At 37.9% G+C, this 27922-nt stretch overlaps 5 protein-coding genes across 7 annotated transcripts in view; 1 reads left to right on the top strand and 4 right to left on the bottom strand.

Annotated features, from left to right (window-relative positions):
• Positions 1-6754, top strand: part of uggt2 (UDP-glucose glycoprotein glucosyltransferase 2) — a 35479-nt gene extending 28725 nt beyond the window's left edge. For 2 of the 3 annotated variants that reach the window (XM_054614741.1, XM_054614742.1), the window contains exons 33-40: positions 70-174; positions 256-340; positions 1024-1206; positions 1370-1530; positions 2953-3067; positions 3170-3286; positions 3885-4050; positions 4218-6754. In XM_054614741.1, the coding sequence (XP_054470716.1) occupies positions 70-174; positions 256-340; positions 1024-1206; positions 1370-1530; positions 2953-3067; positions 3170-3286; positions 3885-4050; positions 4218-4243 (958 nt within the window). In that variant the 3' untranslated portion in view covers positions 4244-6754. The remainder of the gene's footprint in view (positions 1-69; positions 175-255; positions 341-1023; positions 1207-1369; positions 1531-2952; positions 3068-3169; positions 3287-3884; positions 4051-4217) is intronic. The other variant, XM_054614743.1, reaches the window with a different exon arrangement.
• Positions 6755-6789: 35 nt separating this feature from the next.
• dnajc3a (DnaJ (Hsp40) homolog, subfamily C, member 3a) lies at positions 6790-16968 on the bottom strand. Its single transcript, XM_054614744.1, has 12 exons — positions 16728-16968; positions 15434-15544; positions 15210-15334; positions 14849-14923; positions 13446-13598; positions 13149-13330; positions 12374-12493; positions 11742-11847; positions 11512-11632; positions 8774-8906; positions 8194-8342; positions 6790-7362 (listed from the first exon to the last, which is right to left on the bottom strand). Exons 1-12 carry the CDS (start codon positions 16807-16809, stop codon positions 7214-7216), a joined length of 1506 nt encoding a protein of 501 aa, XP_054470719.1. The 5' UTR covers positions 16810-16968; the 3' UTR covers positions 6790-7213.
• Positions 16969-19234: 2266 nt separating this feature from the next.
• On the bottom strand, positions 19235-20436 carry cldn10c (claudin 10c). Its single transcript, XM_054615784.1, has 5 exons — positions 20175-20436; positions 19896-20057; positions 19724-19805; positions 19523-19630; positions 19235-19427 (listed from the first exon to the last, which is right to left on the bottom strand). The coding sequence occupies exons 1-5, from the start codon at positions 20404-20406 to the stop codon at positions 19235-19237; spliced, it is 777 nt and encodes a 258-aa protein (XP_054471759.1). The 5' UTR covers positions 20407-20436.
• Positions 20437-21943: 1507 nt separating this feature from the next.
• Positions 21944-23567, bottom strand: LOC129104169 (claudin-10-like). The gene is given in 5 exon segments (XM_054614717.1): positions 21944-22161; positions 22283-22385; positions 22462-22543; positions 22626-22787; positions 23348-23567. Coding segments are annotated over 5 exon segments (726 nt in total). The 3' UTR covers positions 21944-22002.
• Positions 23568-25711: 2144 nt separating this feature from the next.
• LOC129104167 (claudin-10) lies at positions 25712-27759 on the bottom strand. Its single transcript, XM_054614714.1, has 5 exons — positions 27528-27759; positions 26414-26575; positions 26233-26320; positions 25996-26103; positions 25712-25907 (listed from the first exon to the last, which is right to left on the bottom strand). The coding sequence occupies exons 1-5, from the start codon at positions 27757-27759 to the stop codon at positions 25712-25714; spliced, it is 786 nt and encodes a 261-aa protein (XP_054470689.1).
• Positions 27760-27922: the final 163 nt, after the last annotated feature.

Genomic DNA, 27922 nt, shown 5'->3' with positions numbered 1-27922 from the left:
TACAATACTTTAGTACTATACTAATTTACACCAACAAACAAGGCTCATGTATTATGGTCTCGTTGACAGCATCACCGGTGGTGGCTCCAAGAAAGATGATGGAGAGAAGAAGAAGGAGGACGTTCTAAACATATTTTCTGTGGCCTCGGGCCATCTGTATGAGCGCTTTCTGAGGTGGGTCACTATCACTATTTTCAGGCCCTTCAGCTTACATTTCTTTTAGCCCTGATCCTTCACTGTTTTTGTTTATTTCAGAATAATGATGCTGTCCGTCCTTCGGCATACCAAAACACCTGTCAAGTTCTGGTTCCTCAAGAACTACCTCTCTCCGTCTTTCAAGGTACTTTCCTTCAGTAATGACTCCCTACAAGCTGCTTATTTTTCTCTGCTTGTTCAAAAATAACTCCAACGCAGTTCTTCTGAGCTTTATCTCCTCCAACCAAAGGACGTATCTGTGGGTTGTTCCCTCCTTTGTAACGGTCTGTGTTCAATTTTCTGTAGAGGATTATCAACATGACACCCTCTGTGGTACATAACAAGGTTGCAAAAATGGCTCGAAGGGAGGGAAAGAAAAGCAGTTTGCATGTTTTATGTTAATGAAATCTTTGGTGGATACAAATTTATTTATATAGTTTGTCCAGATGGCGTGCACTAAATATTATACCACTGTTAGTTTTAGCCTTTTATTTTGAATTGACTATCTAACTGAAAAGAGTGCCAATGTCTCCAATGTCTCTGCTTTATCTGCCTTTTCATGCTTCTATCATAGCTGCCTATCAATGTTTGGCCCTCACTTTGGCCATACAAACTAAGCAGTATTATCTGTTTTCTATCGTGCATAATTTAGCAGTATGTCAGTATTTTTTGGTCATTTCATTTCTATCCAAATAAGCCTTGCTAATTGTGTTTTTTGACATACTGTAGTTTCCTGAATTTTGCATATTTCTTAAATGTTTAGTTCCCCAAAACGTGCTCTTGTATTGGATTGAATTAACCTCTGGTGTTTATTTTTGGTGTGGTTAGGAGACCATCGCTCACATGGCAGAGAACTATGGCTTTCAGTATGAATTGGTTCAGTACAAGTGGCCCCGTTGGCTCCACCAGCAGACCGAGAAGCAGCGCATCATCTGGGGTTACAAGATCCTCTTCCTGGATGTTCTGTTCCCCTTGGCTGTGGACAAGATCATCTTTGTGGACGCAGATCAGGTGAGGATCAAATCGAAGTGATGTAAGTAAGAGGCTATGTGTAAGTGTGTGTCTGAAAGTGAGAGACTCGTCTGTAAATCAGCCCCGGTGTTGGTGTGAAGATTGGATGACAGACCGGATGAAGTGGCGTTAGTCCTTACCGATGTTCCCCGCTCTCTCACAGATAGTTCGGGCTGATCTGAAGGAGTTGAGGGATTTCGACCTGGAGGGTGCTCCTTATGGCTACACACCATTTTGTGATAGCCGCAGAGAGATGGATGGCTATCGCTTCTGGAAAAGTGGCTACTGGGCCTCACATCTAGGAAACAGGAAGTACCACATCAGGTATTCTTCAGTAAAGACAAATGTGAAGGGGGACAAAGCAGCACAAACTTTTTAATGCTTGTTCAGTATTTTTAATTTTTTATCAGATTTACCACCATTTACTCAACACCATAATCTCCTTCCTTTTATATTTTAATCCATTGTCATTTTTAGGGAAAACGGAGGTAACCAATTACGGCCAGATATGTGGCGGAATATGAAATATCACCATTCTGAACACTGTGCTTCTGCAGCCACCTTCTTTATTGTAGGCCATTCACTCAGAGTATTTAGTTGGGGACATTCAGGACTCTTTTTTATCCTTTCAAAGCAGAATGAAAGGAGTTAAGAATAAATTGCAGTCTAAAAGAGGCCATTCTGCAAAACATAGCATATCTCTCACAATCACGAAAAAAGTTCTTTGCCTATTTTTTACATTTTGGTTGCATTCAGTAAATGATCTAGGAGAATTATAAATTTTTCTGCAAGAATATGATTTTTTAGTTTTCCCCAAGTTCCAAATATGACAGAGAAGGAAGTGGAGCTTTGTTTGTGTCCCTTGTATTTAAAAGCTGAAAGTATTGCTGTTGTTTTTGTACTTCTTCCATCACTATATCTGGATCTTAGAAACTGTGAGTCCAATGAGAAAGCTGTCACTAAACCTGTCACGTAGCGTCAAAATCTCACCTTACTCATCAGAAGTTTCCTCTATAAGAAACACTTTGAACATTTTTTTTTGATGTGTCCGACAAGTGAAATTTCCCAGATTCCTTCGAGCAAACTGAAATCAAATCAAATACAATCCATTAAAATAAATATTGCTACACCTAACTACAGTACTGAGTTCATCCAGTTTCCATGGTGATTGGAGCGCACCAATTACAGGTCCAGTTCTTGTGGCTATATTTTAGGATCAGACATCTGTATACAGACATAGTACATCAAGTCATAAGTCTAAAAGAAACGATCCAGCTCCTTGCTGGGCACCTGGCACTGAGTTATCCCTCTGTCAATGTGTTGGCAGCCAGTGGCTGAACAGAGAGTGCAGAACTCTACCCTTTACAAAAAAAGAGAAGTCTGAAAACAGCAGAGATTTGATTGGCTGCCAGCGTGCGGCTTAACTCTGTGGGGCAGGACAAAAGCAGAAAGGGTGAATAATCTGCGTCAGTGATCCCAGGGGAAAGCAAAAGGGAGTGAATATCCTCTGGCACACTTAAATCTAAAAAGTGAAAAGTGAAACTACATAGTCTACACGGTTGGGTTTGTTAATATGCCAACGTCGGATACAATTATCTGAATGTGCCTGGGGTATTTATCTTTATTGAGTCATCATTTTTTGTTACAATGAAGTCATTCCTATGGGCTTTCCCTTTTTAGGAAATTATTTTCCCACACTTGCTTACTGTATTATGTCTTCTCTCTCTCCCCCTATATTTCCACCAGCGCTCTGTATGTAGTAGATTTAAAGAAGTTTCGAAAGATTGCAGCTGGAGACAGATTACGAGGCCAGTACCAAGCTCTGAGCCAAGACCCCAACAGTCTGTCCAACCTGGACCAGGTGTGTAACTCAGAGAGGACATCATTGCATTATATCATGCAGTTTGATCGTTGTTTTTTTTGTTATAATGAACCTTAATATCTGTTTTTCTGATACTTTTAGGACCTTCCCAACAACATGATCCACCAGGTCGTCATCAAGTCTCTTCCACAGGAGTGGCTGTGGTGTGAGACGTGGTGTGATGACACCTCCAAAGTCTCAGCTAAGACTATAGACCTGGTGAGTCCCAGAGCAATTACATCTACACTAATGTGGTGAGGAAACACACTGTTATACCTGCAACTGCTACATAATTCATCATCAAATCAAGATACTCTCCCTTTTATTAAGATAATAAATTCCCTTTTGTCTTCTTTATGTTAATCTTTCTTTTGTGTGGAAAAATGTTAATAATTGAAAAAAGTTTGTATGCACCACTGTTTTCCACCATGGTAGCAGCTTTCTTGGTTATAATAGTGAACTGCAGCCTCTGCAGCACTGACAGGCAGGAGCATCTCCCAATCCACTAATGTCCGTGAGGCACTTGGCATTTAGAAGACAACTGTGTAGCAGTCCTGTAGTCTCCTAAACTAATTTAGAGAATGACTGGACGGGCTCCAGTAGACTGGAATAGGAAGCATTGTCTCATTGTGCTATAGGACAGCTCTTGGTAATTCCGACACAAGACATTGGCTAACGTCCTTTTAAAATAATTAGAAATCAAATTAGGTTCAAATGCTCGCCACGGACAGTGATGGGAATGACAATACGACTCGCTGGGAGAAAGTGGCACTGGGGGCTCAAATGATGTGCTATGTCTGCTTTTTTTTTACTGCAGTGCAATAACCCAAAGACCAAGGAGCCCAAGCTAACGGCCGCAGCTAGGATCGTACCTGAGTGGGTTGAATACGACAACGAGATAAAACAGCTACTGAGACAGGAACAGGAACAGGAAGACACGACAACACAACGACAGACTCCTTCTTCCTCACAACATAAAAAAGGTTACTAAAGAAACTATTTATTTCCCATTTTATAAGACAGAAAAGTAAGCACATCTATTGTACCTTTTGTATAGTCAACTTTCTTTCTTCTCCAAATGTTTATCTCTCTTACCGCTGTTCTCATTTCTCATCATTTCTTTCCAACCTCCACCCAACCCTCTGCGCAGTAGACAGCGGACGTGATGAACTTTAGTGCCTGCCAGCATCATTCTGAAGAGGAAAGCAGGCAGCACCTTTTGCAAGCAGGCCTCCTGTGAAGCTTGAAGACAGACAAAATCCATCTAAACATAGCCAAGGAGCGTTGCAACCCCAGCTAAAAAAAGGATGTGATATTTTCAGAGATTCCATATCTGCTTCTGCAGTCAATACGTCTCACGAAATTAACACATGATGTAAGTGGTAACTGTGAACTTGTGGGGTGCTATCAGCACTACAATCATGGCTGGGTTATTTTGCCGAAGAATGAATTGAACACAGAAAGAATAGTGGGGTGAGGTCAGTCAAAGCTCTCTTATTAGGTGTGAGTTTGAGAATAAATTGTTGGCATATGTTGCACTGATAATTTAACAAAAGAATGGCACATCTCTAAGAATCTTATCTCAAAGCGTAATTCTTTTGATGGAAAACTTTCAAAAAGCTGATGCATTTAGGTATTCTTAATTTGAAGTTGATTTAAAATGCTCAAACCAAAGTTTTGACTGACATAAAGCTAATCTGTTTTTTAAATTTCATAACAACAGGAAAAGTTGTTACATTTGCCCTCTGGGACTGTATCACTATTACTGGGTGTCATTTTTATTTTTGCTGAAGGAAGGTAGTCTAGGGCAGGTTTTTATTTTTCTTACTCCATGTCTATTTAAGTTCAGCCTTCCCTTGCATGATTTATTATCTTAAAATGGGATCGAATAGTTATTTCAAAAGATGGCTATCATGGGTCTTAAAGGTACATTTACATGCAGAGGATCATCAATCCTGCCTCGGTAACGGCTTTATTTCCTCATCACTATTAAACAGGCAGCTTACGTCGATTTCTGAAAACACAATAATGAAGATCATTTTCTTTATTACTTATTGAACGTCTCTACAGTACATAGTCGCTCCTTTATTCTGAATCATGAAGTTAAATGTGTCATACAAAGTATGAATATAATGTGATCCACGTTGAGCATCACCATTCATCAATATGATTAGTTCTGCACATACGTTTCCTTCAGTCCACAGATGGATAAACCTTTATTTTAATATTTGTCAGTGGTTTGTTTGGTTCAGCAGGAAATAAAATTGCTTAGGAGTCTCCAGCTACTACTCCAAAACATCCCCTAATCTCAGGCAACCCCGTTAAATGTAATAAATGCAAAGTTTTACTATTTGGAATGCTAGGCTGTGGTAGAAATAGTTTTAAAAGTTCAGGTGTCATGAAGGTTGAAGAATATCAGTTAAGCTTAGCAGTCTTTTGCTTAACAGGTTGATTTTAAATAACATTCTGTACAATTTGCATCATGATCTCTGTCCAAGGCGCTGATCCTTTGAGCCGTATGATGTGTGAGATGTCTGACTGCCCCCCCACTATACTATTTATGATAACTGCTCCTGTCTTTATTTTTTTCCAACACTGTCTCTTACACACCTGTTAATGCAATTCAAGCATCATGTTTATATGACATCCAGATATTTGAGCTCATACAGGCTAATAAATAATGCAATAATAGATTTTTTTATTTTTTTTTTAGGCCATTTGTTATAATTCAGAATTTAGAGGATGGTCAAAATGTTGCAATACTCTAGCCCCTTCAGCAATCCCATTTCCATTTTCAAGGTTTGCAAATTCTGTGACATGCTGAGAAATAGCTGTTTTTATATCTTGTGGACGGTATTGCATTTTTCTTCTAATGTCAGGGAGAATGTTCAATGCAATAAATAAGCCTGGGGAGTGAATCACTTTTTAATAAAATGTTAAATATTCAGACCTCCTCCTCGCCCCAATCATTTTCCTACTGTCCCTTAGAACAGCTGTTTGCATAGACAATTTACCGTTTGTTAACCTAGCCCCTGTACAGCGATTGTCCATATGTAGCTTAGCAACCATAGTAACTAAGGGGCACTTAACAAATGATCTTCTGTCTGTCCCTAAAAAGTCATGTGATGCTACATGTATATTAGATGACTTTGGCTCAGCGAACCAGGAAAGAGGATGTTATTGCTAATCAAAGAATCCTCATTTGCACACCGAAGGTCATGGTTTATGGATAAATTATAGGATTTCAACCTGTTATGTATGATGACAGCTTGCGTACATTTGGCCTCACTGTCTTACGTTTTTCAATTGTTTCAATAATTGTATTCCACAATGATCCAGTGTTTTTTGTCTCAGGAATAACACGGGTGTCGCTGCTCAACCAACGAAGGCTGTAGTTTTTTTTCTTGTCTTAAGTTTAAAAAAAGAATGATGCTGCTCTTATGACACCCCTCTTTCACTGTGCTGTGTCAAATAGAAATGTTTATATTACTGTCTGGTGGAAAAAATAAATCTTTGCCACAAAATCAGTGAATTCTGTTGTCCCCATGTGTGCTCAGTGGATTTGTGATTCATGCTGTGAAAGATCTCAAAATAGGAAATTGGTTCCTTACAATAAACCATTTGATGTAATGATGATGAATTAGCATTTCTAAGTGCCATTTCTCAAACTGTAGCAAAGTCACCCTCCAACCTTTCCATACAGCAATACTCCTTCCCCTCAGTTTAATTAAAAAAGGTACATAAATAGGTCTTTATTTACATTTCAATAAACTCCATTCATATAAAAATAGTACTGTACTTATGTACAAATGGAATCTTACGAATGGATGTGAATTGTAGAGTGTACAATACTTGGAAAGGATGCAAGTTTCAGAATTTACTACTCACACATAACGGATAAAAGCTGCTTCCCACACGGCAGATATTTGTTAGCATAGCAACAGACCTTCCCCAAACGGAATTCAAAGTTGTATTATTCAACAACAAATATGCATATTTAATTAAGGTCACTGAATTAAAGTCACAATTAGCTCCACATCTTTGTGAGACTTATAACATTCCTGACAGTCCTCATGCCAGCGATCTCCCTTTTAAATAGGGAGGAAAATACACAATCCGCTCCAGCAGTGCTGGATATGAGCTTCCTCAGTTGAAGTTGAATTTAAAGTTGAAGGGTCCAGAGCCAAATGGATTGTAACCCTGAAAGCCCTGATGGAAGTGCTGATGATGCTGACGTCCCTGCTGGCTCTCCGGATCCATGGGATCCTCCCCTTGGTCAAACTTGTTTCTCATCTCTAAAAAAAGAAATTAAAAAAAAATTAGAACATGTCAGTACAGAACAACACATATGTAACTGTTTAATTAGAAATATATGCCTCCAAACAATATTATTTTTAATTATTGCCATTTTCTTTCAAAAATGTTAAAATGTAAATGCTTCACATTTCAGTAATAAAGAAAAAATATTAAATAAAAAGTTAGTTTGCGCTATCAGGTTGTAGGTTGTTAGTGGGTGATGCAGTTTGAGAACAGAAAATGCTTAAAATGAAAACTTTTGTGGAAGTATACAAGGGTTAACCTACAGGACATATTGTGTACTTGTGATCTTAAGGTTTTACTTAATTCACCTGGGCTCCTTAACAGATTTACCAGAATTCTAAAAAAGTGTCAATTGTAAGCATTCTTCTGTTTGGCCTGATTTTAGTAGAGTTACTGCAAGTTTTTACTGATGAAGCACTTAGTCCAATTATGAAATGAAATAATAATAATAATAATCAATCCTTTATTAGTCCGACAATGGGGAAATTATTTCTCTGCATTTAACCCATCCCGGAGGAGCAGTGGGCTGCAATGAACGCCGGGGGAGCAACTTGGGGTTAGGTGTCTTGCTCAAGGACACCTGGCAGCGCAGGACTCCCGGTAGAGGGGTTTGAACCACCAACCTTGTGGTTACGGGACAAGCGCTTTTTCATTACCTCATGTGCCACAGAAAATGAATTGGGGTAAATATGTGACACTAGTGCAGTTAATGAGCTGTTCGCAGCAGCCCCTCAAGAGGCCTGGCATTTTCTAGGAGACTGAAAGTAACAATTTCCACCGACTCTGCAGACCACAAAACTTTTTACCTGGATCAGTGAGAACCTCTTTAGCCTGAACGATGTCTATGAACTTCTTCTCAGCCTTCTTCTTTTCCACTGGATCCTGGAAGTTGTCCGGATGCCACTGTTGTGCCAGCTTCCTGTAGGCTTTGATGATCTCCTTCTTCTGGGCAGTTCTGTGACAAAGGGCAAAGCACTATCAGCACATTTCTAAAAGATAAAATTGCTTCTCTTCAACATAAGTGGGCAGGGTTAACACATTGGCTGTCATGTCATAAATCATTACGTTTCATTACCAAGAATGCATTCATTGCCTTAAAACCTAATCCATATTGAATGGTCCAGAGTGCTTTTCAACACAAACATGTTCAAAAGGGGATACATGATGTGGTTTTCAGAGCAACAAGGCTCTTTTGTAGAGCAGTGGTTGTTAAACAGTCTCAAAACAAAAACAAAATGCAGTCTTGTAAAGCAACCCATTTGAATTTTTTTCTTTCTTTTTAAAGTACCCCAATTAATCTGACCTTCCGCTATAAAATTCCCCGTCTGTAATACTCCTACAAAATGGAAGTACATAATCATCCAAATTCCAGTTACCAGTGCTCACCTTTTCACTCCCAGGATCTTATAATAATCCCTCTTCAGAGACTGTTTGAGGAGTCGCTGAGCTCTCTCCAGGCCTTCTTTTATCTGGCGGTCGTTCTCACTGTGTTTCGCCGCAGTCTCATAGTCCTTAATGGCTGGGAACATTTTTTTTTTAAAATGGAGGACAGCATAAGTATTGCTTACTCATCCAAAGCAGCTAATGGGAATGGAAGTACAGTATTTAAAAAGACAGTGGAGGGAAACACGGGACATTAAGATCTTGTAGTGGAAAGCATTCCCCCACTGATAAGATGTCTTTGAGCAAGGCACATGGTAATATCATGTGTCTGAGCCTCCAAATAGATGATAAACCACACAAAAGACACACGAGAATGTACATGCATCAGCTGACAATAACTCAATAACAAACATGCCGACAGAGCTAACAGTGTTAACCTGAGGGGGAACCAGAGGAAGGGTGTAACGGCCATACGAGAGCAGAGCAGAGCAGAGCAACGGCCGGGAGTAAGTCAGTGGGGCTCACGTGCACTAAAAGCAAAGCGCCTCTCCTTTCAAGCAAGCAGAAGCTTGGAAAACAACACATAGAAGAGAAAGCGACTCATTCTCTGCTCAGGTAGACGTTACTGCAGTATTTCTTTACATCGCAAATAGTTGTTTGCTGCCATATCAATGCTCTGAATTGCTCTTTTAAAGCTGTGATCATCTGTAGTGAGGATAGGGATGTCATTTTTAACAAAGTCAACAATCATGATTCAAAAAACATGTACACAAGAAGGCCTGATTGAAAATGATTCGGACATTTAAAAAAAACATTATTGATGCCAGAATCATTATTCAGTGGTTTTAAAAATCGGCATCACTATTTCAAAAATGATGACCAAGATTCAATTAATTTTGCTAGTGTCCTTAGTTATCCCATCCCTGAACATGATTGATGTTGCGCTATAAAAGAAGCCATTCTATTCAAGATCAACTTAACATCATGCTGCAGCAGCTCCAGGCTGTTTGTGTGCACGAGTTTGGGAGCTTTGAGGCTTGTTTACCCTGCGAGGCATACTGAGGCGAATTTAACGCCTGTGAGTTCTTAAAAGGCAATATAAGGTATGGCATTCCCACCTGCTGATGTGTTCATGCCATGTTAATGACAACTTATACAGCCTCAGTATTTTATTACTCCCCTGCTGACTTTTCTGGAGTGATTGAGATGACAATTATGGGTTTAATTGGAGGTCTGTGTCATTTTCTTTTTATATGACATGTCAGAGGCTTGTTTGATCCTCTTATTTGAAATAAAAGCAACCATATTTTTGGGTAATGCACCATGCAGTTCACTGGAACATTATGGATGAAGTTGAGGCAGTTTGCCGATTATATAATTTACATAAAAATCAATAGGGGTGTTGGAGTCTGATGCACTGGAAACAGTTCAAGGTTTCATGAAAATTGTGAAGATAGACAATGAATAGACTTGCCAGGCCTGGCTTTGCATTGTCTATGTCTATCCGTGTCACTTTGTGTCTACAACATTGAGTCTCTACCAATATCAATACCAATCTTATACTTACTTTCTTTCTTTTAAAGCCTGATGGCCCCTCATTCAATTAGATGTGTAAAAATCGTCGTATGGAATAATTGTTCTAACAAATGACGTTTGTCTTTTTTATGCTTTAGATAAAGTAGTTATGCTTTAGATATAGTAGTTATGCTTTAGATATAGTAGTTATGCTTTAGATATAGTAGTTATGCTTTAGATAAAGTAGTTATGCTTTAGATATAGTAGTTATGCTTTAGATATAGTAGTTATGCTTTAGATATAGTAGTTATGCTTTAGATATAGTAGTTATGCTTTAGATATAGTAGTTATGCTTTAGATATAGTAGTTATGCTTTAGATATAGTAGTTATGCTTTAGATAAAGTAGTTATGCTTTAGATATAGTAGTTATGCTTTAGATATAGTAGTTATGCTTTAGATAAAGTAGTTATGCTTTAGATATAGTAGTTATGCTTTAGATAAAGTAGTTATGCTTTAGATATAGTGGTTATGCTTTAGATAAAGTAGTTATGCTTTAGATATAGTAGTTATGCTTTAGATAAAGTAGTTATGCTTTAGATATAGTGGTTATGCTTTAGATAAAGTAGTTATGCTTTAACAAAATTAGATGTGGACACTGCTGTATTTATCTAAATTTATTCTATTTTTGCTTATTTAAATTAGAAAATGGATTTGCTGATGAAGAGAAACATTGTGTTAAATGAGACGAAATTTAATTGGATGTGAGCATCCATCACTTTTCTGACTGTATGCTGCCTGAGAGCATTTACATTAAATGTTAACTTTAAAATTACATTACTTTCCAGTACACACAAACATTACAACAAATAAAAATAATCAAATGGTTAGACGCGAATATGATGTCATTGATATTTTTAACTTAATTTCACTGATCATTTTTTTTATGTTACAAGGACCCCCTGTGTTAGACTTCTGCCATGACACCAGTGTACCGTACAATAGAGTTAGAATTATTACAACATACACTCTCCAGTTGATTTGGTACACCTAATTAAAATAGACTTTCTCAACTGAAATGAAAAACTTCCAAGTATAGGTTGGTAGACTCACTCGAAAGCATTACAGGGATCCAGATTTCCGAGTGTTTGAAATATAACAGACTGACTCCATGACATTGAAAAATAAATAGATCCTAACAACTCACAGCTACTTCTGAAAGGCTTACCTTCCTCATACTGTTCCTCTAGGACATAGGCCTCAGCTCTGTCCTTCAGCACATTAACGTTCTCCGGATCAGACTGGAGGACTTCGCCACACACTGACACAGCTCTGCTAGCCTGCTGGCCCTGCTCATCGCACACAAGAAAAGTTAGTAAGTCAGGGTTAGTTAATTAGATGTATTGTTAGGTTAAAGAGTGAGTTATTGCATCCCATGGTAGCAGTAAGGAGCCTTACCTGAGCTAATGCATGGCACATGCGCTCCTTTGCCAGGAGAGAGAACTGGTGCACATTGGGCTCGGTCTTCATCACTGCCTCATATTTGCTCACTGCGTCTTCGTACCTAAAGCAGAAAGCAGGTGGGAGTTTGAATAACGCTGGGACACTGTCAATACGGTCAAAATTTGTGGTGCAACGGATTATAAAACTCACAGTTCTGGTCGAATTAGAACAAAAGGAAAAAAAAAAAAAAAAAAAAAAGGGAGCAAATATAACTTTTAGAGATCCCTGATCACATTTTTTTTTACCACCGATACTAATTGCCGATCATTGTTGATCCATAGAGCTGTTTGATTATAGCAGCTTGTCTATAAGGCTCCAAACTATTTTTTTTGTCACCACCCCAAAAATAATTTCACCACTAGGACGAATGCAATATGTATCATTGCACCCTCAAACATCATGCCCCTCTGTTATTTGCTTTGTTTAGTCTTGCAAGTATGATATCTAATGTATATCAAGCCGATCCAGAGTTGAGATGGGTTTTGAGTGCCAGTTTAAGAGATCAGAAAGTCGGTGTGCTTGAAGGAGAGAAAGGAGTCATTCTGTAGCTGATGCAATTGCCTTAAAACACACTAACGCACACATACCTCTGCTCTTGGATGAGTTCCTCTGCAGACCGGATCTGTTTGTTGAGCTTCTTGACCTGCTTGTAGTGGCTGTAACACTGTTTGTGATCAGGATCAAGCTTCAGGCACTCACGAACCTCACTGCAGATCAGACGAGATGAGGAGGAAGGTCAGAACAGGACAATTTTACATATTACCTTACGTACCTTCTATATTGCAAACTTCTAATGTGTGGACGAAAATAACAAGAACACTTTAAAATAACAAAACAGATTTCAACTATGTTGTCACTTTTTAAGCTATAATTTAAACTGTTAAAAAATATCCCATTATATGTCGAAGAGTATAAATAAGTGTTGCTGAGGGTCTACTTGATCATTGCTCCTCAATCAGAATCAGCTTTAATGGATAGGAATGAGTGCACATACCAGGACTTTAACAAATAGAAATAGAAATACAACTAATAACAAGGACATACAAACTATACAACAAGGATACAAAACATACATTGTCTATAAGCTTGGCTGTTTCTGTAAATTGTAAACAATAATTAAGTAGTGCAATGGTACCGAGTGCAAATATGCTGGAATAATTATTGAAAGATTCATGTAGCAGGTTGATTTGATCCTGATGTGCTAATGTAGTTTATTTGTGTTTAGCATGTGTCTTCCAGATTATTTATTTTTTCAGCCTTTATTTCTTGCCACTTTAAATGCAGTATTTTGACTATGGTCATGTTTGGCTTTGTTAGCCAGTGTGGGAGCCTTTAAGAAAGCAATCTGCAAGTGAGTCTTACTTGAGGGACATCTCATGGTCTCCAAGATTATAGTAGATGTTGCTGAGTTTGTAGAAAGCCTGGGTATTGTCATTCTTTAACTTGGATGCAGCTTTGAGGTCACTGATGGCTTTCCCCATCTCTCCCATTAGAATAAAACACTCTGCTCGCATCTCACGAGAGGCCACATCCCAAACGCAAGTCTGTAACGGGCAGAAAAGATCTCTTACTAGTTATTATACAAATGCTCCGTCAACTCTGCAGTGATTAACATGCTTGCAGGAAAATTGCCCAATGCTGACAAGGTAGAATTCTTACCTCAATGATAGTGTCAAGCTGGGCAGCAGCTGTCACATAATCCTGGCTGTTGAAGCTGCTGCGCGCCTGAGCCACCAGTCGCTGAATTTCATCCGCCTTTATCAGCTGACTCTGGGCTTCCCTCTCCTCTTTGTCGCTAGGGTTGGATTTCAGCTGGAACATTGTAAAGTAAGACATTACATTGTATGCTTTTGGTCATGATTAAAGCAGTGTGAAGAGAATTGTATTAATTCCAACACAATCCGAAAATGAGCTCTTATATATTTCTGAAGAGCAATGCTTACCATCCTCTAAACCCATTACATTATAATCATCCTCCTCATAGAGGTCATCATATTCACAAGAGCAATCTCACTGTTTCCTGCAAGCTCAGCTTAGGACAAAGATTAACCCATAAATGTGAAGCATTAAGCTAGGGCAACGTTGTGGACTGCTAGAGCAGCAAGACAGCACCCACCTCTGGCCAGATACTTTAACATTAAACCCTCAAAATGTTGCCCAACTAAAACTGTATAAGCTCACACTTTTTTGCAATTATATACTCTCTTTTCCATAGACACTCCCAGAAAGTAACTTTTGAACTTTTATTTGGCTGCTAAACTGTATGATTTTATACAAATCATACAGTTTAGCAGCCTGTAGCACATTGTGCTCACATAAACAGGAACTAAAGAGTAACCACTGAACGTCAACCTACATACAATAAAGCTATTCAAACGTTGACTGGGTTTCTTTGCAGTTTTCAGGTTTATGAGGCTGCAGGGCCGCCACGTAACCTTGGCACAAAGTGACACGGACATTCACATGCAATCCCCATATCAAAGAGCAACCTCATTTCTGACAGCATGATTGCCTCCCCTGAGAATTGAGCAGCTTAAATGGAATCGAAGAATTAATAGCAGATATAACACAGCCATGTATGTCCTCTGGGAGTGTTGTGGAACCTCTCAGTAAAATAGCAATTCTAATGGAAATGTATTAGCAAGCTCAATTCTCAATCTTTAACCAGCACCTTAAAATGATCCCTGAAGGCCAAAATGAGAGTTCACTGCAAATGTCATCATTATCTATATCTTTCACAAATCTAATGGATCCAGAGTTTTTGTAAGGTCTTTTGTGGCCATTTGTATGTGCATCTATTTTTAAACTTCCATTTTTCTTGGTTTCAAAGCATTTTGTCAATTCCCTTCACCTTATAAATAACAAAACCTCTCAGGTTATCAACCTCACAATATAAATGTACAGTTTACAGTTTTATAGCTTTAATGCTTGAGCTTAGATTCACTGTACCACCAGGCTACAGATCAACACTGACACCTCCTGGTGATCTCTGCTTATCTTACAAAATAGTGACTTCTTAGTGTTGTTGCTCTACAGTTTAAACTGGATATTTCAATACTTACCACCTTCTTAAAGTCACTCTCTGCTTCATCTAGTGCCCCCTGCTTCAGGAGGAGGTTTCCTCTCTGAAGGCGTGCCTGTTAAGATAGGGAGATAAGACTTGTTTTGCACTAGATTACAAATATTCCACAGACCTATCAGAACAGCTGACATAACTGACCGGTTTTCCAGAACAGATTTGCATGGGGCTGATTTAGACATTTGCACATTTATCGTATATACAAATATACAAGTTTCTTCCAATTATTTGTTTAGGTGAGTTTCTCACATAGTTCTGTAAGTCTGCAGTATGACATAAACCCGTGTGCAACTATGAGAAAATAAAATGATTTCACACCAACTGATGTAAAATCAAAAACTCACAGATGTGAAGTCTGGTTTGAGTTCGATAACTCTGCTCAAATCTGGCAGTGCAGACTTTGACTTCCCCATTGCTAGAAACACTGTAGCTCTCCTGTAGTAGGCCATGTAGTGCTTGGGATCTCCATCTGACAAAATGACAAAGTAAACATGACTATACAAGTTTTGAATTTAATTTCCATGAGTAAAAACGAACTGCATTTTTTTACTCTGAATGCAGCACTTACCAACAGCAGCATGGAAATGAGAGAGGGCATCGGCTAGCTGGCCAGCAGCGAGCAGTTTCTTCCCCATCTCCATATGATTGTCCACACTCCCATCTCTGCTACATTTCACTCCTGAAAAAAGACAACGTTAAACTTAACAAATTACCACAGAATAGATGCAAAATGACATTACAGTCATCCACTCTTTATGTACAGTACCAGTCAAAAGTTTGGACACACCTTCTCATTCAATGGTTTTTCTTTATTTAAATTTTTTTCTACATTGTAGATTAATATTGAAGACATCCAAACTATGAAGGAACACATATGGAATTATGTGGTAAACAAACAAATGCTCAACAAACCAGAATATGTTTTATATTTTAGATTCTTCAAAGTAGTTGAAGAAACTTTTGACTGGTACTGTAAATACTCACCTGAGCCTGTGTTTTCTTGTTACCCATGCAGATGGATAGATTATTAAACCCCCTTATTCCTCATATTCTCTGTGTAGTCTGTACTGTTTATCTAAAAAAAGACTTTGCCCAACATAAACTGTGGTAATTTAAACACTAAATCTAGAATATGAAACATGTAAGCACAAAACTGAAATATTTGTCTGAAAACAAGATTTTAGATCTGACATACAGTACCAGTCAAAAGTTTGGACACACCTTCTCATTCAATGGCATTTGTTTCTACATTGTAGATTAATATTGAAGACATCCAAACTATGAAGGAACACATATGGAATTATGTGGTAAACAAACAAATGCTCAACAAACCAGAACATGTTTTACATTTTAGATTATTCAAAGTAGTTGAATGAGAAGGTGTGTCCAAACTTTTGACTGGTACTGTACTCCCATTCATTAACTGGTGCCAGTGTTACACCCCAACTGGTTTTCAAACCTACTGGTTTCCCTATGCGTGTGTTGTGTCCACTTCACAGCAGCTGTTAAACTGCCTCTGTCGTCACACATTCACAAACATGTAGCTGGAGATCTTCAAACCACATGTCATATACATTGCAGCAATTACTATTGTTACCAGTTGAGGTGTAACCCCGGCCCATGACAGGAGCATGAATCAAGTCATAAACACAACAAGACAGAGACCACTTTGTCATGCACAGGTTAGCTACCGCTAGCTGTCAGACGATAGCTAAGTAAACATAGGTGCTTAGCTAGCTTAGGGTTAGCCTACAGTCACCACTGACATTAACCACGTGTCACCGTGTGATGCTAGTTAATGGTGACGTTAACCAGCTCGCGCTAACGTGACGTGCCAAGTGTAGAAAGTTCAGCTTCCTTACCTTCGTATCTCATGTCAATCAAAACAAGAACATATGGGACGTAAGTCAGTATCTTGTGAGCGACATGTTCAATGGAAACCATGGTTAGACTCGCATCAGACAGGTCCAATCTCGTTATGTCTCACACACTCCAGCTGGTGTAATTTTTTTTTTGTTCACTAATGTTTCGCTTGATTCTCAACAGTCCCATGTGTTGACGTCTATTTATTCAGCGTCGCTTCTCTTCTCCCGGTCACAGCGGCCCAGAGTACTGGAGCGGCCGGGCGTGTGCGGCTGTGATTGGCTGGAATGTTTTGAAAGCCCCGCCCACATCTGTTGGCTCAACAGAGAGGAGCCACGGCAGCACATGTCATCTTGTCATCACTGACAGTGTGTGTGTGTGTGTGTGTGTGTGTGTGTGTGTGTGTGTGTGTGTGTGTGTGTGTGTGTGTGTGTGTGTGTGTGTGTGTGTGTGTGTGTGTGTGTGTGTGTGTGTGTTTTTCTTTGTTTTTTTTTTTACTTTTTGGGGAACCCCACAGCTTTGTGGGGACCAAAGTGCTGGTCCCCACAAAGCAACCACGTACACCAATATGTTCATTTATGAGGGCCTGTGGGAGATAGTGTTTGCAAGAACAAAAGTGAGCTAGGGTTATCCTTGGGAAGAAAAGATTGTCCGTAAACCTATTAAGTAAACATTACATTACAGTCATTTAGCAGATGCTTTTATCCAAAGCGACTTACAGGAAGTGTATTCAACATAGGTATTCAAGAGAACTACTAGTCACCAGAAGTCATAAGTGCATCTCCTTTCTTAAACAAGCATCTAAGAGCATAAACCAGAGCAAAAGTACAGTGCAGAAACAGACTAATACGAATAAACCTTAAATTGAATGGCCTCTGGCATGCTAGTGCCACTATTCCAGATTATATGCTAAATTATTTATTCCATATTTTATTGCCTACTCTATTGTAAACTTCAGATCATTATTACATAGGAGAATTAGGCTAGGCTAGTGTTTTTTGAGTGTCTGTAAATTGCTATTAATATATTTTAAAACCATGCCTATTCATTGATCAGAACTTTTGCAATCAGTAATCATAAGAAACTATTTATTATTTTTCAATGGTCACCTTCACTGAGGAGGTCCTCAGTCCGTGAAATCAATGCAAGTTGTTAGTGTGCTTTGTCATCAATTATCTTGCTCATTTTTATCAGACACTGAATATGACTGTCCACACGGGAAGACACATCCTCTAAGCTGAGCGTGTGAACACATACACATTCATATAGAGCACGTGGGGTGGGGAGTGATACAGACAGATAGGCACGTTTCTCTATCATCATGCTCACACTGCTTTGAAGACGAGGCCAGTGATTATAAAATGTACACGCAGTTAATCGCAACTTGTGAATCAAAACTATTTTATAATTTAAAATAATTTATTAATGCTACACAACTGAGTTGGTGGTAAATATATATACATATATATATATATAAACATATATATACTGGGACATGTGGTTCTCATGAGAGTGGTAAATTAGGGAGCAGACATTCAGCAATGGTGGAAATATTCAGATGATTTAGTAAAAGTAGCAATTTCCCTATGTAAACACATTCATTATTATATACATATTATATAGTATTATATATACATACATATTACAAGTACAAATCCTACATTCAAAATTTTACTCAAAGGGCCAGAGTGTACTATTTAGGGGTCTATTTTCAAGAATGGAATATTATAGCAATATGTTTTCCCTTGTGTGTTTTCACCTGAAAATAAGATTCATTGTGTTTTTGTTACCTTAGAATGAGCTGTTAATATCTATAAACGGAGTGGGTCATCGTCACAGAGTTCTGCACCTCCATGTTTCTACAGTAGCCCAAGAAGGACAAACGCTAGCTCTAGAGAGGGCCATTTTTTTTGTGTTGACTGCCGTAAAGTTCTCCTAAACACTTAGTACAAGGGAAAAGTTAAAGATGTGTTGCAATCTGCATTCTCACCACTAGATGCCGCCAAATCCTGCACACAGGCCTTTTAAGTAAAAGTACTGAAACATGTACTTAAAATATCAAAGGAAAAATTATTCAAATCAATCCATCAAGATTATTATTAAGTACAGATTCATTATTATGGATGCATAATTATAATGTTGTAGTTAGTAAAAGTGGAGCTAATTTTAATTGCTTCATATACTTTAAACTATAACCATGCACATAAATAAACAGATCATGTGTATTGTATAAAAAAAAAAATCGAAAGTCATTTCAAGTGACAGATAAATGTGGCAAAGTAAAAGGTAAAAAATGTAGTGAAGTAGAAGAATAAAGTAATTTAAAATTGAGTAAAATATTTAAGGTGAAATAAGTAAACAGGAAAATTGCAAGTACCCTTTCTAAATCTTATATTAAAGCTCAAATGTTGATTTTGGAATATAAAATGATCATACAAATAAATCCACACATATATTTCATGGACAAGGACAGAAACATAGAATATTGTCCACCTTTGAAAAGGGGTCACACATATGCATTTGTAGCTGTCGTCTTGGTAGTAGCGGTGATTCCAGAGATGCTGCTGCCTCTGCTGCCACTGGATGTCTCTGATTTTCTGCTCGCACTAGTCATTGTGCGAGCTGAAGAAACAATGCTTTTTCTTGTCGGAACAACCGTGTAGGCATCAGGGAACTGGTAGTCCGGGTATCTTTTTGAGCTGTGAGGTTCAGATTCAAGAAATAGGCAGTTATTTTTCTGTAGATAATAGAAATGCTGGGGGAAAAAATGATTTGTGACAGTGGCAGCATTTACCTTGACTGGCACCCTTCTGTCCCTGCAAAGATACTGTAAATAAGGCCTCCAACAACAAGTAAGGTGGAGCCTCCCCAGCCGATGAAAACACCAACGCCTATTTCAAATCTGGCGATAAATACAAGAACAATAAATTAATTTACAATTCTTCCTTCAGAGAGTCGTCTGGTAAATGTTGAAGCATGATATAATTGTACGTACTTTTGAGCTCTGTAGTTAGGGTTTTGAAATTCTGATCTAATTTTATTTCCATAATATGAGAAAGCAATCGTAGAACACAACCCTAAAAGAATAAGAACATTTTGATATTTAGAGGAGTCTCATAGTGTTGTGCTATGTGACTTCTTTCAAATAAGTCTGTGTAATGTCTTACCTCCGATAAGGTAGTTCATGCCGCCAGCAAAGGTTACTCTTGCATTAACAATCTCTGTTCCACCAACCTTAGTGCACTTCATTCCCACTAAAACCAGAACTGATCCAAAGAAACCCAGGATAATAGAGATGATGATGAGAGCTCGGCACATGTGAATGTCCCCTGTCCAAGAACAGCAAAGTAATAATACGCAGCACACATTAAAAGGTGCAGTAAAAAAGACGATGGTTTTTTTTTGGTTTTTTTTATCATGTCTTGTGCTTTATCAAATTTACTTACAATTCAGAGCAAGCATTGATGGAATCCCCTTGCAGTCAGATACTCCAGTTGAATCAGATATACAATCCTTCCACAGGTTGGAGAAGTAGTTTGAGGTGGTCAACACTATGCTGTCTACCTCAGACCATGTCCAGATCTCTGTGGGCATTGTGGAACACACCAGGATCCATCCTGATACACAGACAACAAAGCAGCCGATCTCCATGTACATCACCACAGTCCTGTAACTCATGCTTGCTGTGAAGTTGAGCCTCTATACAGAGAAAAGTCAAATCCAACAGCTCCTGATCACAAACTGTGAGGCCCCGCAGGAAACACAAGAGGCAAAACTTGGTTTGTGTACATCATCACATGTTTTGACTTGAACTGTGCTTCCACTGTTTTTGTGATGGTCACTTTGTTAATCTGTTTGTTGTTGGTATAATACACACTCGCCTACCAGCATGGGTTCAGTCAGTTCATGTAACATTCAGCTCTTACTATAGATTCTGTGTTAAAGTCTGAACATGCCAACAAGGCAAAGGCAAACACATGAAAGTTTTTTTTTATGAAATCCTTGAATGTTAAGATTTATAAAATGATGACACCAGTTTGTTACACATTTATGATGTTGACAGAAGCAAAATACACTTACATTTGTGTAAAAGGTTTGTACTGAGAAATATTAAGCATAAAATACAGACCCTAGAGGGATGAAAAAAAGCCCGCTAGTCATAGAAGTCCTATTGTAGGTCATTCCTGGAATTAGATCAAATAGAAATCATACTTTGGACCGACTGTAAATTATTTTGGTTATGTTGATATCAAGAAATAAAGAAGACAAAACATTTTTGTCATTTAAAGAAACATGTTTTGCATTCACTGCCATCAATAGAAGCAGTTTTTTTTTATCCTTTGATGACACTGTAAGATGTATAGGTATATTTTCTCTGAAATTCACTTGTTCTTTGCTATTGTTTGATTTTTTTAAATTTATTTTTTACTTTTGAGAGATCTGAGATTACATGAAGGTTATTTAGGATTTATAAGCACCATTATAATGAGTTACTTTGTATATTTTTACACTGTTTAATGTTATTGTCTGTCAGATGACGTATATGGTTTGAGTAAGTGGAGGGTGATCATCAGTGTTTGGTTAATTGAGGCAGCTCCTATATGTGTATGTGTTTATATATAAATATATATTCTAGTAATCTAATAATGTTGCTGTTCATATACCAGATTAAGGTCGGACCAACCAAATGGTTGTGTTTTATTTAAAATGAGTTATACTGTCTGTGTAAGACAAAGTTATAAAGATTTACCATTATAAGAAACTTGTTAATTATGTCCACACTTTTACACATATAACATAGAAACAAATATACACATTGAAATATAATTTAAAAAAAATATATATATATATATACGTTCACTTATTTACAAACATGTAAAGGTTAGTTTCAGTTAAACATGCAATCAACATATGAAATAAAAAATGATGCATAGTTTGCCATATACATACAAAAATAGAAAATGATGATACGATTTGATAAGACTGGCCAATTCTGGACCAAATGTTTTTGATTTATTTTGCTGTTTGATTATAATACATAATCCTAAAATTCAAATCACAGTAATATATGGGCAACTGCCAAATACAGAAGCTGTCTGCTGTATAGAAAATAGAAATTCCCCAACATCAGAGGGTAAACTGCATCATAAAAGCTTCATAAATTTTCTAAACTTATTTCCTGATGACCACAGATTAATATCAACAAATTGTGCTGCTATAACACACCACCAAGTTGCATACAGTGCTATATTCAGTGCTTTAAATTCACATCCCTCACACATATACATTCTTATCAAAGTGCTGTGTCCTGGAGGAGTTGCTGTAGTCTGGAGGCGGCCTCGGGTTTACAGACGTTGCCTGTCCTCTCGGGTATGAGGAGATATGAGAATGTGAGGCCGCACCGTTGTAGATATAGTTTGCCTGTCTGTGGCTGGAAAGAGACAGAACACATATTTGTCTTCATAATTCAAACATCCACATTGTTCAATAAAATTGATTCATAAATGTATCTTCTCTAAAATATAAACATAGTATATGTAACCTAAACATATCTTTTGGTAGAACAACCCACGATGGAGAAGCAGAGCATGCTGCCTCCGAGGATACAGAGGAAAGAACCTGACCAGCCGATAAAAAGAGCAGCTCCCAGTTCATATCTAAAGAAAAAGACCAATACTTGTTGATGATGATCATTTTTCTGAATAGGTTATAAAACAATGAGACAGTTCTTACTTCTGTTACATAAACATTGGGTCAAAAAACTCTGATGTTATCCGGTGTGCATATAGTGAGCATGCTGAAAGTGAGCAAAGGCCTGAGAAGAACAATAAATATGGAATCTAATCAGTCCACGCAGATAATTACAGATATTGCAGACAGAATTCCACTGTACTTACCACTAAGAATGAAATTTACACCTGCAAAGCAGGCAATCCTAGCTTTGTTTTTGTCACTCCCTCCAATTTTGGTGCATTTCATTCCAACAAGGGCAAATATAGAACCAAAAAACCCCAGACAGACGGCTGCAATCATCAATCCCCTGCATGCTTGAATGTAGCCTGCAAATGTAAAATAGAGGTCAACTTTTAAGCAATCAAAAGAGCGTTACTTTCTCGGGCTCCTTTCTGTGTGTGATTTAGTGGCAAATCTTACCTTGGAAGTTAACCCCTAAACTAGTCATCCGTGGGAATAAACACCTAAGTTCATAGCAAACCTCCTTCATAGCTTTCAAGCTCTTAGAATAAAGGCTAAACATTGACATATTTCGAGGTAAATGAGTTGTTTCTTGAAAACTTGCCTTAAGCCTTAGAGTATCTATTAGTCCTGAATAGCAATGAGCTTCAACTTGAATTTTATTGCACAATTAAGACAGAGAAGGAGCTGAGGTTGAACGCTTATGAGGCACTTTGAAAGTGAATATGAATTAGCACTAGTTTTAATATGGACAAGTAGGCTAAAAGAAAAACTACAACAAGCCTTAAAGCTTTTTCACGTGCTATTTAGCTAAAAAAACTAACAGAAAATGTATTTAACATGATTGACCAAATCCATTAAAAATATCAAGAAATAGGCTTAGTCAAAAAACATGCATGCAATAAAAAGGGAACAACGAGCTGACCCTCCAGTGCCAACATCGAGGGAAAGTCTTTGCAGTCGGAGACTCCAGTTAAATCAGTGACACAGATCTTCCACAGATTGGCATAGTTGGTTACTGTGGCGGCTACTGCTCCATCAAGTGTATATATCTTCCAGTAGTCCGTCGGCAAGGTAGAACACACCAGCACCCACCCTGAAGTGGTAATAATAAAGGCCAAGATCTCTAGAAACATTCGGATCATTTTGCAGAGAGGACTCCTCCACTGCTGTGTGATGTCCAATTAAGTTGGTGAGATCTGAAATTGATTAATAGTTCCCTGGGTAGTGAGGCTTGTTGAAAATGTAGCTTTGCGATACACTAGTAAATTCCATGGATAGGCTGCGATTGATAGATAATGTGTTGCAGACTGTTATATTCTGTCGGGAGGAGTTTGGCCCTGAACATCAACAAGTGGCCAATGGTCTTTATGACGTCTTCTATTCTCTTATTCAGTACACGTCACTGTGAATTACTGTGTTTAAAATAAAAACAACTCGAAGCTTGTTATATGAATGTGTTACTCTGTGTGTGTGTGTGTGTGTGTGTGTGTGTGTGTGTGTGTGTGTGTGTGTGTGTGTGTGTGTGTGTGTGTGTGTGTGTGTGTGTGTGTGCGTGTGCGTGCGTGTATGCTTGTGGGGGAGGGGGATTGTGTGTGTGTTCTGTTTTTGATTGGGCATATATAAACTGTGTGCATGAAGTTCAAAACTCAAATTAAACTAACATAGAATGCATACAGTATTTTATGGTTGCATGGTCATAGTGTGAGCCAACAGTTAAGTGTGAGGTGTTCCTGTTATTCTTTCCATTCAAACCAGGCTCAGTAAAAAATAAACATTAAGGTTGTGTTGTTTACAAAATACATTTTACACACACACGAGGCTGAACTTGGGTTGTGAACATCAACACATCCCAATTTCGTAATGCATTTGTTGCATTTGCCAGAATAACATTAACAACAACTTTATTGGTAGGATGACATCGATTGTCAGTGCTTTCCAAAACAATGTCAAAACTAAATCATACAATGAAGGCATGGTTTAATTTGAAATATTTGTTACAACTCCTAATTTTAAAGCTTGATGACCATGTGATGCAGACCTTATCTACCCAGATTTTGTCCTGTCTACTGAGACAAGTTGGTATTGTCATGTATTGGCAGAAATGCAGTATGCAGCTCAGTGATACAAAAATCCAATCATGGGAGAAAGATCCCAAGGAACACAATTAGCCATTATTATTAAAAAAAATTATTCAACCTTTATTTATCCAGGATATTCCGATTGACATTAAAAATCCATTTTCATGGGAGTCCTGGCCAAGACGGCAGCATTAAAGCTTCACACATAAAAGCACAAATAACAGACTTAAAAAAACGAAAAACAGCAAAAAGTTTAAAATAGCATAACATTTTCACATAAAAGAGACAAGTAACAGACTTAAAACAAACAAATTGCATCAACCAATTAATTAGCACTGTTGTTGAGTTCAACGACATGTCCAGTTAGTGTTCAAATACTCCTTAATCTTTTTTAGATACACGGGTTCTAAGAATTACGTACATAATTAGTCTGCACAATCGTTTGCAGCTACTGATTTTATGCATCAGCAGAAATCACAGGAGTCAGTTTGTATAATATGGCCTTTTACAGAACTGTACCAATGTTCCATTCTACGTTTGTATAAGACTGAAAGATAAACAGGACAAGTGAAGAGGTTGACATGGAGCATATATCACTTAAACTTTAAGTGATACATGCTCCATGTCAGAGGTCTTCAACAGGGGGTACTGCAGGGGGGGCATGACATTTTTGGTTGATTAGACAATTTTTGATATTTTTCTTTTACATTTTTTCCCCCCCAATTTTTTTCCTTCTTTTTTGAAAAGAAGATACCGTTGTAAAAAAACAAACAAAAAAAGAAACAACGACTTGTTGTTGTAGTTGGTTTTCATTTTAAACAGCTGAGAGAACAGTGTAACAGCAATTCCACATCCAACCCAAAAAACTAAATATGCACTTTCTCATTGCCATTCATATTAGCATTTTTACTGTATCAATTTATAGATATTCCAGTGACAATATTAATTAATGCATGCTTTGGTTAAATCACAACAAGGTTAACAATGAGCTAAAGTTAACATCAACGAGTAAACACAAGACAGTGTAATATATACAGAGTATGAGCGGTTTTCAAAAAACAACACTTGACACGATCATTAAAACAACAGCAACAACAACAAAGGACAATTGTTCATGATGCTCTGAATAGAAAGCAGAGGGTTTTTCATTATATATACAGTATGCAATATTCAGATTTTTCGTGAAACTATACATGAAAAAAGAGCAACTACACAAATGCATCTCTTTCTGAAGTTTTCGTGCGTGTTGTCTGAGAGAGCTTGGAGATCTTGGAGCTTCTGGATGGGTCTGAGCCCACATAAGATCCATACTGCCTGGAGGGTCTGTAGTATCCGGTGTACAGGGTCCTTCCCCCGGAGCGAGGGGCCATGTATGTGCCTCCTCCATAGGCATATACCACTTTACTGGAAGAACAAAACATTGCCACAGTTAATAATGTCATACAACTCAGCAGTTACAGGAAAAAGGGTGAAGATGGACGAATTTGTATACCTCTCAGGGAATATTACTCTGTAGACGGTCACAGCGTAAAACATACCCCCTAAAAGGATGCAAAAACATCCCACCAATCCTAGAAATATGGGAGTTCCTAGGTCATACCTGGAATTGATTAAATGTAAGACAAACAATCATGATACATTATACAAACTGAATATATCAGGTTTTGTGTAATATATTTTACTGTGGAAATTTAAATGATATTGTGATAAGTGTGGAAAAAAAACTTACCGTAAGACTCCTGGCCCTACACTCTCAGCAAAAGTTGTTCGTGCAACCCTGTTGATGTATAAGCAGTAGGCAGAAACATCTGACACACCTGCACAAAGAGGTTTTGTTGGAATCAAGGAATAATGAGGGCAAAACATTTCTGTCATTTACAGAGAAAAATCTGTGTTTGTTGTGTACTCACTGCCAGCAATGTGAAACACTGCTCCTGCAAAAAGCAGTTTGTCCTTGGTCTTCTCAGCTCCACCAATATAAGTGCACTCCATCCCAACAAAACAAAGCACGACACCAAAAAAACCAAGAGTTAACCCGCACATTAGCAATCCTCGTACTGCCTGGACAAAAGCTGTGAGAAGCAGAAAGAAAGAGTTCAGGCAGAGAATGTAACAGAATAACACATTTCATTTCTCTAAGTCAGAAAAGTAGCTAATGTGAGTATGAAATAGAGAATGCCAAAGCTCCTTTTGTTCACTAGACACAATAATGTAAACACTGTTAAAATAAAATGAAGCTAAACTTAACAAAATACTGCTTATACCTATTATAGTTTTCTCATTTTTGCTGAGATTTTCTTTAACACAGGTCTGATTCAGTAAAATTTCAGCCACTTTTGAAGCAGGGATGACAAAATATTCATTGCACCTTCACTTCAAAGTTAACCATAAATGACCAAGTCAGTTAAGTTTTTAAGTTGTTACAATGATTTGTATTTTACTTACTTACTACTTTTAATTGTATTGTGTACACTCAGCTAAAGCTCTAGCATACACTAAATGTCACTGAGAGAACTAATCCGTTGCTATGCTTTGCTCCACCTGTTAAACAGCAGGACTTCACACTTTACATTTCATTCAGAATGCAAAACCTTAATATGCACATAAATTGTACCTAGCCCTTGTATTGAGTTTATTGAGTATAAAGTAGAATTATTCCTTTTGAAATGTGAATTGAAGTGACCCTTAAATTCCCTAAAAAGTGAATGTAAAATGAAAATGAATTAATTTCAACCATGGGGTTTTCTGTCAATGTCGGTATTTATCAGATGCATTCTAAATCTCACAATATTTAAAGGTTTCACCAGGACAAATTAAGTTTGTTAAATGCACAGCATTCATTGGACAACATATAAATTCAATCATTTAATGGGATTTTAGTCAAGTTTTGCCTTAAAACATGTCCATAATATTGATTATACAGCTTTATCACAAAACTGAAACAAAGATTAACATTTTGAGATGTTCATTTCATCGTGTTGACCCCCAAACCTTAAGCGAGGAATAGACATGTGTCGTACTTACGGGTGACACTCCAGAGCACAGGGAAGTCTCTACAGTTGGTGACGGCTGTGGAATCGGTAAAACAATCCTTCCATAAATTGGACCAGTACCAGGCCACTTTGATGATAAAAGAGCCTCCTTGTCCTCCTATTTGGGTGATCCTCCAAAAGTCCATGGCCATGGTGCACAGCACAAACAGCCATCCCAGTGATGAAATCAAGAAGCCAAGTACTTGGATCAGACGTTTCTTCATTTCTGAAATCACTAAATTAAACCAGGTAGCGTTCTCTCAGTTTGGTAGAAGCACAAAACACACCAAACGTCTGGTCATTGGTAAGCAGGATGATGAGTCGTTTCCTGTTTCAGGAGAGGGGGACATTTTGTCTGTGTCGTGTTCCATTAGTGTTGATGAGGGC

Source organism: Anoplopoma fimbria, chromosome 16 (genome assembly GCF_027596085.1).
Source record: "Anoplopoma fimbria isolate UVic2021 breed Golden Eagle Sablefish chromosome 16, Afim_UVic_2022, whole genome shotgun sequence".
In the NCBI taxonomy this organism is placed as follows: Eukaryota; Metazoa; Chordata; class Actinopteri; order Perciformes; family Anoplopomatidae; genus Anoplopoma; species Anoplopoma fimbria.
The sequence above is the reverse complement of the archived record's forward strand: the minus strand, read 5'-3'. Positions and strand labels throughout refer to the sequence as shown.

What these genes read in the sequence shown, in the direction of transcription:
- cldn10c (XM_054615784.1), bottom strand. Translation starts at nt 20,406, where the DNA reads ATGAGTTACAGGACTGTGGTGATGTACATGGAGATCGGCTGCTTTGTT. An exon ending in ATCAATGCTTGCTCTGAATT is followed by an intron (nt 20,058 to 20,174) that starts GTAAGTAAATTT and finishes GTTCTTGGACAG; the next exon opens with GGGACATTCACATGTGCCGA. An exon ending in ACAGAAGGGTGCCAGTCAAG is followed by an intron (nt 19,428 to 19,522) that starts GTAAATGCTGCC and finishes TGAACCTCACAG; the next exon opens with CTCAAAAAGATACCCGGACT.
- dnajc3a (XM_054614744.1), bottom strand. Translation starts at nt 16,809, where the DNA reads ATGGTTTCCATTGAACATGTCGCTCACAAGATACTGACTTACGTCCCA. An exon ending in TCAAACCAGACTTCACATCT is followed by an intron (nt 14,924 to 15,209) that starts GTGAGTTTTTGA and finishes CTATCTTAACAG; the next exon opens with GCACGCCTTCAGAGAGGAAA. An exon ending in AGCTTGACACTATCATTGAG is followed by an intron (nt 13,331 to 13,445) that starts GTAAGAATTCTA and finishes TGCCCGTTACAG; the next exon opens with ACTTGCGTTTGGGATGTGGC.
- LOC129104167 (XM_054614714.1), bottom strand. Translation starts at nt 27,759, where the DNA reads ATGAAGAAACGTCTGATCCAAGTACTTGGCTTCTTGATTTCATCACTG. An exon ending in AGTGTTTCACATTGCTGGCA is followed by an intron (nt 26,321 to 26,413) that starts GTGAGTACACAA and finishes CTCTTTGTGCAG; the next exon opens with GTGTGTCAGATGTTTCTGCC. An exon ending in GTAGGGCCAGGAGTCTTACG is followed by an intron (nt 26,104 to 26,232) that starts GTAAGTTTTTTT and finishes AATCAATTCCAG; the next exon opens with GTATGACCTAGGAACTCCCA.